The 17,789-nt window shown below is 41.2% G+C and overlaps 1 protein-coding gene across 1 annotated transcript in view; it reads right to left on the bottom strand.

The window, feature by feature from the left end:
• LOC109462852 overlaps nucleotides 1-17,789 on the bottom strand; it is a 99,508-nt gene that overhangs the window by 73,909 nt on the left and 7,810 nt on the right. The window contains 2 exon segments of the mRNA XM_019759491.1: nucleotides 8,380-10,397; nucleotides 10,507-12,494. Coding sequence (XP_019615050.1) covers nucleotides 8,380-10,397; nucleotides 10,507-12,494 — 4,006 coding nt within the window.

The following is a 17,789-nucleotide window of genomic DNA, read 5'->3' as shown; positions in this document are numbered from 1 at the left end:
TAATGCAAAGGATGAGGTAAACTGTAGCGGGCGTAGTTGGGCCCGGAAGTAAGGTCCCGCCTACCGTTCCAGGGAAACTCAACCACGTGCACGTGGTAATCGCATGGTAATCGTAAGCACAAATGGAATCGTGATTGGAGAAGCCTTTGATGATTTCGACGACACGTGCCGCACACACGACTAGCGCAATCTTTCTATTGGTTCCCCACCCACTGGGAACCACGCCGCGGTCGGCGCCTCTGTTTATTTTGCTTATTGCACCGCGGCACCGCCTCTGTTTATCTCCAGCGGCCGGCAGGCGGCAGAAACGATCTAAATTGGCTTAGCCGCAAACTTCCGCTGATTTTTTTAGATCTTTGCAAAATTCCCAGGTCCTTCCTATGTCTTTCGATGAAGATTTTTGGCCGTCCAATATGACGGTTTGGGTATTTTTTTTACCCGTCACCAGCGGCAAAATTCCGTCAAATGACGGAAAAACGGACGCTGGCTAGAACACTGCTTCCCAACCAGAAATTCTTATTGCATCAACTTTTATAAAAATCCTCACCATATAGAAAAGAAATGCAAGGACTTTTGACGAACAGAAAATTCTTGATCTGAATTTAAAACCCTCTAAATTTATGAAACGACATCTAACGTATTGATTTTGAGACGTAAATTTTTCTTTTCTCTATCAGTAAATCGGGTGAAATATTAGTCCACAAGCAAACAGGTAGACAGGTCCTTAAGACAACCCGGATGTATTCTTATACATATATATACATGTACTTTATTTGTTGATCATTTGAGCTGAGATCTAAATTTTTTTTTTTAAATCCCTACCTACCGAACCTAGTTTTTCCAGGACCCAATTCAGAAACAAAACGTTAATTTTGCTAGGCCCTGGCAGGTTATTCAATTATAGCTTGTCTTGTCTTGTCTTGTCTTGTCTTGTCTTGTCTTGTCTTGTCTTGTCTAAATGCAAAAAGATTTATGGTTGTCCACCACTGATTGCACCTCTAATGCCCAGGGGGACAATTTTTGACAATCTAGACTAAGTCCTGTCCTGCAACAGGTTCCCCCACTTGGAAGCTTTGTGTGTTGCAATTCACACAAAAAATACTGTCTTATACATGTTTAATCATCATGACAACAACAGCCACATGATGTTATGTTATATTTGCTTATTTCTAAAAACAAGTTTTTTGCGAGCCCCAAGCCAGCTTATTATTAACTGTGAGAAAAATAAATCAGTTTTGAATCACATGGCTGCAGGAGTAAAAAAAATCACTGGTAGAGTCAAAAATGTCTATAAAATGTCTAGCAGACATTAGACATGATTTAGACATTGCTGAACAAAGGCCAGTCAGGAGAACATTAAGTCTAAGACATAGTTACTGAAAAATGACATTGAAATAACCCAAGACGGACATTTTATATCCATAGTCTCTTCACACATCAGGTAGGGACACCCCTAGGAGACAGTCCTTTGTTTAGCACAATGCGTATATATAAAGATATTAGCATCTGTCCGTTAATTAATTGCGTCCCGCCCTCTACATTGCCTTGACTTTGTGTAGTTTTCACAGTTTTTTTCTAAAGACATTCTGACAGACACTTTGTGAACCATGAAAAGCACAAGTAATTAAGTCCTCCCCAAAAAAGACCCTGTAATTCCCTGGAAAGACATTCTTACAAATGTTTGAAAAATGTCCGGAATTTTTGAGAATGTCCGCTAGCCATTTTTGTCTCTATCACTAGTATCAGTGAAAGAGCTGGAATTACATTTTTTTTTATTATATCCATCTCAATTTGGTGCAAATGTCTATAGACTACATTGCACTATATTATTGTGTTGAAGATACAATGAACAATATCAGAAAATCTAACATCTCTGTGTCATTGCTGTGTTAAATTTCACTATACTTAAAGCATTTGATTATGAAGGGCTAGATTGAGGCACTTTTATTTGTTATCATTGAGGTGATCAAGCACTGAAATATTACACCTGTAACCAACCTTTCATGCTCAGAATCCAGAAACAAAGCTCTAGAGTGACTGCTATACACCTGTACCAAGACAGACATCATTCTATTGTACCTTTTAAAGTGCACAAACTGTTCAGATGTAACTCAAGCTACCTCCTGGGCTTTACCAAATCACTAGCCTTGTTTCTAAATACCTGCACAGCTCCAATTTTACCTTCACTAACCTGTATATAACCAGTACATGGACCAGTACAGGTTAGGTGCAGGTAGACATCAGAAATACCTGCACAGCTCCAATTTTACCTGCACTAAGGTATTTCGAGTCCTGCCGCTATAGAAATTAAAACATACTGACATATGAAAACAACAAAGACTCCCTGAAGTGCCGGTTGTACAGGTAGTTCTAGTGGATTTATGGCACACAGATGTTAGTAATTATAACGGACCTAACTTCTTCTACTCAAGCAGGTAGTAAACATTCCTTCAGTGTCTGTGCTGAGTTTAAACCAACTATGTATGAGTTGTGTTTTACTTTTAGTACAACAAATACAAAACAAAGTACAAAACAGTGTAAGTTATTGTGAAGTCTGGCAAAGGTGTCACATCAGATGCATGGTATCTTATTTAATGTCCCAAAATATTGTAGCCTACAACAAAACTATTCAATATACAGTGTACATTCATTAAAAAATACAGCATTTCAGTGGATTCCTCACTAGTTCATGTGAATTTTGAGAAATTAAGAACATTAATAAAGACTTTATATAGCTAAGGCAGACTTTAAAAAAAGCTGCTATAGACATGCCTGGCAAGAACAATTTGTATCGCAATCTTGAAAAGCTTAAGCCTTTAAACCCTAACACTGAACATGATCCTTAAAAGTGAAAAAATAAGATGTATTCAATTTATTGACATTTATGACTAACAATAGTTCTAAACATTGTTTTAAAAAAGAAAACGAAAATCATGCGTAGTACTGAACCCAGCCCTAGCCCATGCAAACTTGCCAACTGAGCTAGAAACAGTTATGTTAGAAATCCAAACATTGATTTGACCAGTATAATTTTTTTTCCACTAGATATATGTAATTTGACAAGGCACAGCCTGCTACACCCATTGCCCTAAAAAATGTCAGATAAAAAAAAAGGGGGGGACATGTTTCAGACAGGTAACCTGGCTCTGTAATAGCCATGTCACCAAGTTTGTTAACCAAATAAGAAATGACTGACTGATCCATTCACCTGAGTAATAATAAAATAATTGTTCACAAGAATGGCAGAAAACAGCCTGCCCTAAAAAATGTCAAGTAAAAACAAAAGGGACATGTTTTAGAAAGGTATAGTCACATGGCTCTAAAACAGCCATGTCCCCAAGTTTTCTTAACTCCCTGACTGGTCCATTCACCTGAGTAATAATAAAATAATTTTTCACAAGATTGGCAGGAAACTGCCTGCCCAGAAAAATGTCAAGTAAAAACAAAAAGGGACATGTTTTAGACAGGTAAAGTTACATGGCTCTAAAACTACCATGTCCCCAAGTTTTCTTAACTGCCTGACTGATCCATTCACCTGAGTAATAATAAAATGATATTTTTACAAAATTGACAGGAAACAGCCTGCCCAGAAAAATGTCAAGTAAAAACAAAATGGGCATGTTTTAGAGAGGTAAAGTTACATGGTTCTAAAACAGCCATGTCCCCAAGTTTTGTTAACTCCGACTGCTCCATTCACCTGAGTAATAATAAAATAATTTTTTCACAAGATTGGCAGGAAAAAGCCTGCCCTAAAAATGTCAAGTAAAAACAAAAGGGACATGTTAAATAAATAGAAAGGTAAGTTACATGGCTCTAAAACAGCCATGTAACTTACCTTCCCCAAGTTTTGGTGACTTCCTGACTGATCCATTCACCCGAATAATAATCGAAGAAGTTTATTGCAAATCCATGCCCGAAGGCTAATTGCAAATTACAAACATAGAACTCTGAAACTTAAAAATGTACATACTGAAATCTAATTGTCTAAAATTGCTACGTCTAAAACTATGTCTGAAGGGTTTGACTTCTCTTTTGTAAACCATGGAAGACGTAATGTCCCGCCTTTTCTGAAATTTGTGGTAATAATAAATGAGTACAATCGCGGCCGTTACGGGTCACGTCCCGGCCCTGACCTTGACTATTTCGTGTATTTCCCCAGAACCCGATCCTCTAACAGTTTGTTATGCCACACGACATGACCATCATGTACTCCACTACTCATTGAAGATATGTAGAGTTATGTAGACATGTTTCTGACTTACAAAAGCCAATGTCAGCACTACAGTATTGCCTAAACCTTGCCGGGGTTTTGTTCACCGCCTTGACCGACGTGACACATCTAGCGTAACGACTACCTGTTTCCTGTCCACTTCTAAAACTACGCACACCTGGCCGGCCGTGAGATAGCCGAGTCAGGAAATTACGACGACAAAACTAGCTGGCTTACCTGCTATTCCCGGCATGGTTACTCCATGATATAACCCGCAGAAGTATGACGTTATGACCACCAAAAACACACGATTAAAAGTGTGAGAAAGGCGTCAGTAAACAGTGCAGAACACACCTTCCTGCCCTGGAAGGTTTCATTCAAATCGTCCCGAATATGTAAATGATATGCAAATGAGATACAGAGCACTTTGGGCGATACCATCCCACAACAGGGGAGACTTATACAAAAACCTTAACTGGCTAATTGACTGTTTTGAGATATAACATCGCTAATTTTTCACAAAAACTTATTTAGGGGTTTAACACATCCCCAACACCACTACTTATTATCCTCTCCCTGCTACATTAACGTAGTTACTAGCAAATTATATAGGCCACACAGGAGTGGGTTTGAGACCACCTTTTCTATCTGTAATGTCAACAGTTTGGTGAAACCTGACCCACAGGTATCCCTGATCTGCTTAAGACAAACATCTCCTTGTGTTCAGGTGTTCAGCCAGCATGACAGGGACTGAACCAACAATGGGAACACCAGTGTTTACTCCTGCATGGGAAGGTATGTGGTGACTACATGCACCAGTGTCTTTGGGTACACTTCCATAACGTTGTGATGATGATGATTTTGACGGTCATCTATGCACTTTCTTTTACATATGACATTTTAAACCAAAATCTGATCAAATTGTATATTAAAACAATGATAAAGATATACCTTAATATTATATTCCAGCCTTTGTAAACATCGGCCAATATTGGGGTGACCTACACTCACTAAGTTATAGAATACCCTACCAGTCTTCAACCAAGGACATTATACCTTGCTTCAACATATGCACCTGCAGTCTGCACAGAAATTGAAGTTGCTTGCAAAAGTCAAAGATTTAGAAACTTGCAATTTTCTGGTCAGAAAAAAACAGAGGCTGAGTTTTATGAACTATTTATTCAAACCCAGTTGTTTTGCTGAGGTGGCATTTTGGTGAAGCTAAGAAAAAATGCAGGTAATTATGACACTACACACTACATGTATCATATCCAAAAATAGTTTCATCAGGTTGGTAGAACATAGGTCTTTTACACAACCAGAACTTTTCTCTCACTACAGTAATTTTACACCAGTCCAGTGCAACTAAAAAAAATGCAGGCAAAAAAAATGCTGCTAAACCACAGGCATACAAAGCTGGGATTGTGAATTTGTGATGGTACATAGCGACTTTTATGAGCCGGCATATGTTGGCCTTTTGAGGCATTTATTAGTCAGTACTGTACTGAGTTCTTGAGTTCCGTGGAGCTTTGGCAGCCTAAGTGCCATCCTCCGTAGCTACCGCCAGCTCTCTAATGTCGCTAGGTACTATGGACTACTGAGGATGGCACCCAGCCCAGAGCTTAAGAGGAGTCTGGTGACTTTTTTTAGCATAGACGAAAATCAATGCATAGATTTAAATCAGCGTGGCCTAAATGTAAGCTGTCTGTCTACAGATTGTGGCAACTTCAGGCACAAATTACAATTTACACAGAATGCTGTTATTACAATAAACAGCAGTCTGGCTACAAGTTACACAGAATAAAACGGCTGATTACGCCTGACAGAAACAGGCATGCCGCCCCCCTTCCAGGACAGGGCCGGATGACTGCGTGCAGTGAGTTCTCATTGTTTACTCTACATGCCAGGAGTAAGTACCAGGGCCCAGAAGTACACAGACGACATGTTTAGTTTCAGGCAGCTTAAAATTTTTGACCTCCTCCCAGGAGGTTCTTTTGTTTTACCAATGACATTATGTGGTTTATAATACGAAAAGGCTGCATACATCTACATTCTTGACTCTCAAATGTTTTTATGGAAAAGTTCAAATTAAAATGAGCTTCAGGTCATCACAAAAAACAAAGAGATAAGGGCCAGAGCAAAACTTCAATCTCCGCTACGTACATGTGTACATGTACTTCATGACTAGTTGTCTGTGCAGACTTTCTACAAGTGCAGCTAGACTTGAATGCTGCAGTTTCTTTCAAATGTTGAGAGCTGTATTGAGAAGATAGCTGTATCTGCCCACTTTAGAAAGTCAGATTTCAAATTTGGTTTGTTTTTCGGCAAAAAACAGTAACTGTTAGTGTTACTCATTTTGGTTTGTTTTACTTTGTCCACATGTGATCACTCATCAAATCAAATTCGTGTCAAGATCGAGGAGCAAAGATTTTTTGTGTAACCTTAGGCCACACCAATTCAATTTCTTGGTTAACGGATTTTGCTAGAAAAATAATGGAGCGGGCGGGCGAAAAAAAAAAAATAAATAAAAACAGGCCTAGGCATCCTATTATGGCCCAAAATGGTACGATAGGAGCCATGAAGTCAACACACCAGGCTGGTTCAAAATTTAAACAATGAATTTTGAACTTTTAATGATACCAGTCTGCATTGAAATATGGAATGACTGTGACAAGTAGTAAGAAAAGGACTGTTTTCAACTGTTCAGGGCAAAATATGAGCATTTTGCAGTTGATTCTGAATTTTTATTTTTATTTGCAAATCAGAAAAAAATGAAGCGGCGAATCCGTTACCCAAGAAATTAAATCGGTGTGGCCTTAGAAAGTTTTTATGAACTTGTTATTCATGGCATGACAGAGAGAGGGATTGGCATAAAATGTACATATTACTACATGTAGGTAACATCAAATTAATGAGGACCCCCCCAATCAAACAATTCCTGTTCTCCATGTATCTGTTTGGGGCAGGTTGTGGTTTTTGGGGTGACAGGTAGAATTTGGCAACAGGAAGATGGACAGTCATGTAGACCAGGTTTAGGTCCCCTAGCAGATAAGTGTAGAACTGCAGGCCATATGACAAATGTATAATGTAACATGTAACATTACTGAATTAAAATAGCAACTCTGTTTATTCTTATTCAAACACATTGATATATTATTATTACAGTCAAACCTCTTCAAGCCAGGTAACTTCAACCATGACACCCCACCCCCACCCCCACCCCCAAGAAGGCCACCTGTCCAAAAGGACCACTTTACATCTGTCCCCTGGGTGGCCTTCTTGTGCAGGTTTAATTAGTTACTTGTAAGTAATTTCGTTATCATTGTTGGAGTTTGCATATCTCGCTACATTAGCAAAATCAAACATCACCCGTAACTATGGCAACCACTTGCAACTGTGTTTCCTGGAGGTCATTGACCTTATTTGTATGGACTGGAAGAAGAGGAAGAAGAAGAAACCCGACCTAATACAAAACCATTTCTACATGTACATGTATGATAAGGAAATTCTATGATCCCAGTGTTTTCCAAAACAGGACTTCAATACAGGTAACATACCTGATTTATTGGCACATTGAATGACAGATCTAGATACCAAGTGAGGGCCTTACTTGCATGAGTACAGTGAAAATGTCATAATTCCTTCGTGGTAAATGATGGAAATTTCATACTTGTGAGTATTGACGTGTGTAGGTTAGTAATACGTGAACATCACTATGCATAGATTATATAAAGGTGGAAGTCATTTGCATAATTAATGATGAAATGTTAAAATGGAGTACTGCCAAAGGATATGGCCTTTCTCACATTACAATATACATATATGTCATTTGGGTAGAGAAGATCATTAATCGGAATAGACTACATGCATGCTAATTACAACTTACTTGCATAATCAATAACATAAAATGACACAAAAGCTCCAAACGCTTATCAACTTTGCTGTGCCTCACATTCTTCTTTCTTCAACAACCTTTAATATAACTGTGACTGTGACAGGTAGGCAGGACTGTAACATTGACATTAATATTGATCACAGATGGTCATTCAACATGCGCATATATTATAATGATGGTGAGTTTGGTATACTTTATTATATATCATGCATATTGTCTCCATTGCAGTGCACATGCAATGATCTAAATAGGTGCTCATACAACATCAAAGTACCTGGTGTATCTTCCTCTGAGACACCCCTCCACCGTGACACATCCTGACCACTCTCCTGGTCACAGCCAGCCAACAACCGTTCAGCGATCACGTCCTCCCATGATGGCACAGTCAGCACGTTGGAGTCCGGGGGAGACTCCCTGTATGACGGGTTGTACACCCAGTGTATGCCGCCTCGAAGTGCACCATCCTGTCCAGTCCTCTTTGGCCTTTTCACTCTTCTTCGAAGCCTCGGGCTAACAATCGGATGTTTCTTTAAGTCTACCTCTTCACTAGATGACTCACTGCTGTCTTTCTGCTCTGCCTTCAGTGCCAGCAGAGATGAGCTCTTGCGCCGTAGTGTTGGTGAGCGCTGCTGTTTGGGTGATCGTGAACCCTTCGGTGATCTCGTACCTGAGGGAGGCTTCAGCTCAGATGCTACTTTTTCCGTGTACACTGGTAACGACTTCTTTCTATTTTTCTGAAATTTCTTCCTATCTTCTGATGAGGACTCGTAGGGTGTACTGTCTGTTTTTGACCTTTGACGAATGATGGTTCGACCTTCGTAATCTGACAGGTTTGACTCATCTTCTGGTGATGCAACTGTCACTAGGACAGAGGCAGGCCTGCCTGATGCCACAGCTGAAGCAGTTCTAGGAGATGACTGTTGAGGTTGAGGTGGAATGTCTTCCTTGTGTGTTTCACTTTGAGTCGGTTTTCCTTGCCTGTCTTTTCTCCTCTGTGCCTTCTTACCAGATACTCCTGCCAAATTAGGAGGCAAATCTTTAACATCTACTCCCAAAATTCTAGCTGCTCGAGACTTGATGTCCTCATCACTGCTGGGCTTATTGTAGATGGGTGAATCTGTCCATCCTTTAGGTGATGGTGCTTTTGGTAACGGGGGCTTGCTAGCCGTAACACCTGTGTTACTACGAGAGTCATCTACAGAGAAACTTTTCGCTAACCTTTGGCGTCGTTTTGAGGTGTCCTTCACCTCACCACTTTTTTCAGCTTCTGATTTGCAGAGATAGTCGATGGTGTCCTGCTCTAGTTTAGCATACATCTGTTCCACCCGGTTCACAGCTGAACCGAGAGGCATGTTATTCCGAACAGCTGCAGCTTTCATCGTTGATGCATCAGGCATTGTCATTCGTCGTTGTGGCCTCCCACTTTCCACATACTTTCTTGGAGTCCTGGTTTCTTTTCTAATTGGCTGATCGGCGACCTTTTCCTCTACCTCCTCCTTTGTTGGCTCCATTTTCCCCACGACAGGTGCATATTCACCATGTACTGGCTTATATTCTGCCTGTACAGGAGCGTACGCTGCTTGAATGGGTGCATGCTCTGCTGGACTTTTGACACGTGACTTGGTTATCTTCTGCTTCTGATCGGTAGCATCCAAGGATGGGCTTTTCTGGAGCAGCATCTTTTTACGCAGAGCTGGACTACGTCTACTCAAGCCAGGTTTCACAGAGGCCAGTAAATCAGGACTCTCCTTGGCCTGCTTGTCTGTTGATGACATCCCCCTGGTGTAAACAGGTGCATTAGCACCGTCACTCTCACTGCCAGTGGTGACAGGTGTAGAGAACTCCCCAGCTGACAGACTTCTTCTCATCCTTCTGCTACGTGAAGGCCCAGGGTTACCTTCTCCAGATGTGGCCTCTGTTGGAGGGGTTTGGCAGGAAGGAGGTGTTTTGGAAGGCGAGATGTAACCACTGTCACCGAGTTTCTGAGACCCTTTGGGGGAGTACTCCACTTTACGGATCTCCTTGACGTACCTACCAGACATGTCGAAGTAGTGTTGCTCTTCCACCCAACCAAATCCCTTGGAATCTGGCACACTTTTAGGCCTCTCCTTCTTAACCACTGGATCGGCAAAAAAGCTGCCGATGTCTCTGACCTGAGCTCGGAGCTTGACTGGTTCTGGTTGTTCTGTAGTCCTGACGACGTAGAAAGCTCCCTGACCTGGAGGACTGTGGGGGAGGTCACTAGCACCTGCTGGGGCTTGTGGCACTTGTAAGGCAACTAACAGGACTTAGCTGACTACTAGATGTTGTGTTCACGGCTGTTGGTGCTGGTAATATGTCACCGTCTGCGCTCCTATTTTCCTGCATAGCGTTCATATTCCCATTTGACTGGGTAGAAAACAATGGGTTGCTGGGTGAATGAGATGAATCTGCAGTATCTGGACTGTGAGGTTTTACATGAAGTTTATTTGGAGATGCCCCTGCAACCCTTTGTTTCCCAGTTTGTGATTTGTTTGACAGCGTTGAGCCAGACGGGGATGTATGTGTCGTTTTGAAACCATTCTCTAAGCCATCACCAATGGTTTCTGGTTTTAACGGACTTTCAGAATCAGATCTTTCTGGCTTACCTGTAGGACTGCCAGGTGGTGCAATTTTCACCATACAAAACACTCTCTCTCCGTTATTGGCAAGATCCTTCTCTCCATTCAAATTTCTGTCCTCAACGTATCCAAATTTTCCATCACTACCTTTTGACTTTGCATCATATTTATCAAAATGTCTTTGATCTTCATGAGTAGGATGGGCCTCTGAGCTAGCAATTCCCTGCTTGGTTGGTGAAAGACGAGTAGTAGGCTGTGTTGGACTGTATAACGTCCCTCTCTTCTCTGCTGTAGATGATGTTTGAAACTTGTCCGTGGATTGGGCCTCGCTGCTAAGTCTACCTGTCGTTGAATCAGACGACTCTTGAGACAATGACCGTTCCCTTGCCATGTCCAACTTTCGTTTGATTTCTATGGGATGTCTGGAGGGAGAAATGGATTCAGTTCTTTCCTTCGATCTTTCCTGCTCCTTTTCTATGAAATACCTGGATGACAAGTTGTTATAGTCTTCAACAGACATTTCCAATGACTTGACACGAGGTCCCCCTCGGAGTGCTTCTCTTGATCTCCTTTTGACCAGTGGTGTTGGTGGTTGGACACTTACTTTTGGTCTTTCTAAACTTGAAGACTTGCTGCGAACATCCTCAGGAATGGGACTGTGGGAGTGTCTGGAGCTGCGTGGACTGGCCTGGGGGCTCGGGGAACACAGTCCACCTGATGACATGGCAGACAGTCTTCCATCAGTCGAGGGACTAGTGGACTGTATCCTCTCCCTTTCAGGACTTACAGAAAGCCTTTGCCTGGGAGGTGCTAACATATTACCGAGGTATCTCCCATGTACTGCTCGATTCAGATGTGCCTCAGAACTACTTGCTGTGTCGTAGCCACCTTCCGTAACTGGAGAAACTGACCGTGTGGACCCAGGCGAGCGTGAGCGTGAGCGAGAATGTGGCCGTCCCTGTCTCCAGTCCCAGTCTCCACTCTCTCCACTCTCCTGACGGGCCTGCTCAAACTTGCGCTTTATTTCTATTGGATGTCGACTTTGGAGACTTGTGTACGATTTCACGTCTGCACGAATAACATCCAGGCATTTGGACAGATTAGCATCGCCTGCATTGAACTCCTTTTTCTTCTGGTAGGCATGTGCTAGTGGAGGGGCATAACTTGTGTTTTTACCATGCAATCTGGATTTTGCAATCGGTAACGCCCCCTCCACTACTGCTCTTCTCCGAGAACGTGGAGTATCTTTACTGTCCCCGTTTGTAACAGCTGCTACATTCTCCACACTCTGTCCTAACTTCGTAGAAACCTGTTCAACACTGTCTATTGGGATGATTTCCATTGATGCATGCTTTTGCACTTTATTATTATTATTACCTTCATCTTCAGATTTATGCGCTAACTTCCCAAAGAAGTTTTTGATTGAAGTGGTCGGTGAGCGAAATATTCCTGATCCTTTTGTAGGCGACAATGGCTTTGACATGGTGGATTCTTCTTCAATAACATAGCAAGGTGTTCTCGTGATGGACGTCACTCTTCTATAATTGTAAGGTAAGTTGTAACCGTTAGATGTTGCACTTGAGAGGTTTACATCAGGACCATATGCAGCACCTTCCTGCCCGTTGGTTTGCCCTACCAGCTGGGTTCTTCTGAATGGATTCTCCCCAGTCCCATGATCTTCCTTGCTGTGCCTCTCGAGGGAACTCCGTTCTTGGGGAGAGTTGGTCTTGGCCAAGGGCTGATTGCGGCCAGACTTCCAGGCAGGGGTAGGAAGAAGACTTGATATCCCCTACCGGAAAGGAAAAAGAACAGTTACTATTTAAGTTCTTAGATTAAAGTACTAGACAGATGGAAGAAAGTAATGAGTAGGACAGATTTTTAGACTGTGTAAACTGGCCCAAAGTCGACGCACGGCGTCGATCATTGTAGAACACTTTTTTTGCCCTGTGTAAAATGGCCCTTAATCAGTTCAGATGGGTTCACATTTATCACTGAAATCTGGCGATTGCTTGCCCAGCCTGTTGGGTCCACAGTCCTTCCAAACTACTTACCCAAACCACTTCTGTCAGTTGTTCCTATTTGATTAAACCCCCAATTAATTTGTTTACATTCTGGAAAACCTACTTGACTTGAGCCAACTGACCCAAGCAGATATAGGAGAACAGAACCGGGCTACACTTATCCCTCAAAAGCTGACCTTATCCGGATCCCATAAAGCAATTTCTGCCCACTGTACACTGACGAACGCATTGACATGTTATCATCGCTAACTAACATTTTGCCATTTGACACAAACAACGTCACCGACAACACTTTATGTTCAACCATTCTCAGGGGTAACCCCTCATTGTCGTTTGTCAACAACTGTAACATATTTGATGTGGTTTTCAACTTTATTTTGCAGACAGGACGTTTTGTTTGATTTAGTTGATTCATTTTGATTTGTACACCAGCCTACTATGTACCCTTGTCATTTCTTCTTATTATTATTACTTTGTTTTATTGTATCCTTTTATGTGTGAGGAGAGGGCTGAGATAAGTTTTATAACTTTTTGCCTCATCCTCGGAAAATAAATGTGAATAAAATAAAAATAAAATAAAGCAATTTCTGAGATAAGACTACCAATTAGGTCATTCTACAGAATTTCTGAGAGTGGCACACTTAACACATGCAAACTGTGCATCCCTGTTAACTTTGATGTTTTAGGCCCACTTTATACACAGCTTTTTGCGACAGTGGTTGCTGCCGGAGGCCGGAACGCTGTGTAAAGAGAATTCCCGATGTCGTCAAATTTTCTCCTGACAACTCCAAAATCGTTGGCCGACAGCTCAGCGGAAGTCCCCGACAACTTAAAAGTGTGTTTCAGAGAACGTGCCAGGCTCGCAACAGCGGGAACAAATCTACATGTAGGTCAGGGGTTAAAAGGGTATTACGCTGAGAAAACTTGTCATATTTATTGTTCGGATACTAGTTTGGGGTGCAATAAGGGACTGTACGATATTTACCGGGGGGGGAGGGCCGGTCGTCTGAGGGGGGAGGGCCTAGGAAAAAAATTTTGAGCCGGGGGAGGGCCTAGGAAAAAATATTTTAATTTGGGGGAGGGCCTAGGTAAAAAATTTTTTCAAGATCCCTTTAACTCTACAACGTTTTTATACACTTTCAAAACATGATTAACGTCTGTCCCATACATTTTGTAGCGATTTGCCGGTCATTGAAATCGGCAGAATTTTACGCTCCAATAATATCCATCCCTATTATTATAATGTATTCGCCCAAATCTCCCACAGTCCTCTTCAAAATCTTGCATTTTCGCCAGAATCGGCGAAACTGGACTTCACAGCCAAATTACATGGATTAAAGTCGTGTCAATCGCGGCTATGGAAACGATACCGATCAAAAATGTAGGGAAGGCTTGTCGGAAGATTTTGAAACTTAATTTTCGCCGTTCAACGCACCCAGTGGTGTGCGTGCGTCGGCAAAGGTGACCCGCTGGTCCCGCCTCGCAATTCGCTCAAACTTCTCGGCGTGGATGTGGGATGTCGACGGATTAATTTGGTATTTTTTTAAACCAAGTACTATTTTAACATTTATATCTATGTCCCTCCAAAGTTAATTGAAAACAACACGTAACTTGGCAATATTGTTTCCCTGTTTGTAATAAAATTGACGCGGAAGAAGTTCGTGGACGAAAGGTAGGCTAGATTTATTTCGATTACACTGACTGACCGTAACGTTACTGACTTTAATAGCTCGATGTACCAGCGAAATTTATGCTGCCAAATTTGCCCCTCAACATGCAAAACATGGGTTGAAATTCAAAATTTTTCCGGGGGGGACATGCCCCCCCACCCCGCCCAAAAGCCGGGCCTACTCGGGCTATAGTGGCGCCTGCGGCGCGATGGCTCGCGGCTTCGGCGCTTCATGCGGGGAAAATTTTCAATCAAAATCTCGACCTCCCCATACGAAATTTCACTCTCTATGACTCTATGCCTAGGAAAAATTTTTTGAGCCGGGGGGAGGGCCTAGGAAAAAATTTTTTGACCTGGGGGGAGGGCCTAGGAAAAATTTTTTTACGCTACCCCCGGACGACCGGCCCTCCCCCCCCGGTAAATATCGTACAGTCCCTAATGTAACTAAACGGTACATTTTCTGGCATGCGAAGTAAACAAGTCATTAGTAACATGTGAGATACATGTAGCACAGGGCACCTCCAACCTAATACATGAACCCTGTAATATATATATATATAATTGTGCATGGCTCTTCAGCAGAATGTCTCTTTTAAGGTAGTAATCATGTACTAGTAATAAAAAATGTCCTGTCCACTGTCTCCATAAAAAATTAATTATTGTTTTTAAGCATGTTTGTGTGTGTGTGTGTGTGTGTGTGTGTGTGTGTGTGTGTGTGTGTGTGTGTGTGTGTGTGTGTGTGTGTGTGTGTGCATGTACGTGTGTGTGTGTGCATTTATGCAACATATAACTTGAGCATAGAAGACCATTCTGTTAAGATAGATTATGCTAAAATGTCCTGTCCACTGTCTCCATAAAAAATTAATTATTGTTTTTAAGCATGTTTGTGTGTGTGTGTGTGTGTGTGTGTGTGTGTGTGTGTGTGTGTGTGTGTGTGTGTGTGTGTGTGTGTGTGTGTGTGCATGTATGTGTGTGTGTGTGCATTTATGCAACATATAACTTGAGCATAGAAGACCATTCTGTTAAGATAGATTATGCTAACTGCAACATTATATAATGAATGAAACAAAATAAAACAACTTAATATACATGTACAATCTTGAGCTCTTAATATTTCATGGAGGTATGAGATCTCTGAACTCAGTACTGGCATCATGTGATTTACCAATTTACAATTATGATAGTTAGACAGACAAATGCCTTGTATAAGGTGACTAACTGGGATCACTGAGTCAATTATAAATATACATGTTAGCACTCATTGTATTTGTATGTATGAAACAATCTCAATGGCCACAGAACTCCAAAAATGAATGAACAGCTAAACAAGCTAAATATTCTCAAAAATTTAAGTCAAGACACATTCAACATATAGTAATACTGTCTAATGTGGTGACAACAAACCATCAGGGACTTAACCAAAATTAGTCTTGTCAGGGGAGGGGGGGGCTGTTATCTGGTATAGTAGAACAGTTTTTTTATATAATGCCACCTTATAAAGAAACATTAGGACTGGTAGTACATTTTGGAATTTCTGGGTCTTTTCACCATACTAAAACTCCTGTGAGATCAAGGAGTGGAGTTTTATTTTGAAATGTTGTCAGTTTGGACTAGAAATTCAACATCCCTGCTCTTCACAACACACAGCTACTTCCCAATGGGTTTCAAGAATGTGCCCAACAGCCATAACAAGCAGAACTGAACCATGTGTCATATTCCGGTTACACAAACTAACCTTAATGCTACATCACATCCACATCATCAGAGTAAAGCAGTATAGTCATGTAGGGTACGTAGAGGATCCAAGACTGTGATTGAATCAAGTAAACATCCTTGACTGTTTACCACCAAATATTTGGAACAGTCAACTGCAAGACTACAGCTTCACATCTCTATTTTCTCTAGGACTTGTCTATAGTATAAGCGATGCAGCACCTAACTTTAGCAATTGTACATTACTACAAATATCTAGTTGCGAGAATATTCCATGCGTTAAAGAGAATGGATATGATAGAAAACAGTACCAGAAGTCAGCTGTCAGGACAGGATGGCCATGCACTCACCAGGCATGTCTAAAAAGAGAACCACATACCACCCTGACTGGACTGATAGCCCAAAAAGGCATTTGAAGCTGGGCAGCTACAGCTGAGCTGTATCTTGTATCATTTGTCTTGCCTTAATTAATTTACTTCACTTGCTGATATGATATTCATGTAAACATCCAATTATTTGTTAGATACAATATATTTGGTGCAAGTAGATGTAACTTTTCTAATATGTATGTGTACCAACTGTGCGAGATATTTCTATCACCATTGTTACTGATGGTTATGATAAAACATGTCAACCATGTAATTTGAATAAAATTACCATATACTAACTAGATTAGAAGTAAAGATCACAGTGCATGTTTTAAAAACTGACGAGCAGTGCCACAATATAACACAACAAGGCCATGAAAGATATTGAAATTTAGGCCATAGCAATTTAATTTGTTGGTTTTCTGATTTTTTCATAAAAAATATTAAGTCCTGCTGAGCGCAACAATTGTCGTTCTGCACATACAGTACCATCTATATAGCACCCTGTATAGGTACGATTTGGGGGTATTTCTCGTGCAACGCATCACACCGCAGCAAAACGCAACGAATGCAGAAGACTATGCCACTGCAGGGCAAAAAAATTTGTAGGTCTATGATCTAATTAAGACATGAAATTATTGAAAAATATTGTGCCAGGAATGTCAGCAGGACAAGGGTTAAGTGACGGTGAATTAAAATACTGGCCAAAGCTATGATAGGAACTATTAAGTCAACGTACCCGGATGGTTTATAATTATAGCAATGAATTTTGAACTTTCAATTAGACCACTTACTACTACATTGATAGTTAAAAAACTGTAACAAAGTTAGGATAACAAGGACAAAAAATCAAAAAGGAAGCAGGCAAATCCGAGAACTAATAATTCAATTGGTGTGGCCTTGGGTCGACTTTAGACTGACAACGGTATATAGTCACATGATAATCGTTGTGAGCGACGGCTTTCTTTAGACACATGGCCAGGAAGTGTAGCGGACACCCACAGCGCAGAATGGCATGCCGCGCGAATTCAAAATGGTGAGAGAACCCCCTTGTTTACTACACATGTAGTATGTGGCTAAGGAGATTAATGTGTTTTCAATATCAGTTTACTTGCTTAAATAAAATAGAGGTTATAGTTGTACTTATAGTTTTATCAAGTAATTTTCACATACATCTTACTAAAGGTAGAGGGTACATGTAGAATACTACATGGTGTATTTCTTACCAGTGCACCACCCAAGCTATCATGGTTACCCTAACACATAACCCTAACCCTATGGTACAATCAGTAAAAGTTGAATCAGGTGAGAGG

This window comes from Branchiostoma belcheri, unplaced genomic scaffold (genome assembly GCF_001625305.1).
Source record: "Branchiostoma belcheri isolate BF01 breed outbred unplaced genomic scaffold, Haploidv18h27 scaffold12, whole genome shotgun sequence".
Classification (NCBI taxonomy): domain Eukaryota; kingdom Metazoa; phylum Chordata; class Leptocardii; order Amphioxiformes; family Branchiostomatidae; genus Branchiostoma; species Branchiostoma belcheri.
Note: the sequence above shows the minus strand (reverse complement) of the source record. Positions and strands in the feature narration are given on the sequence as shown.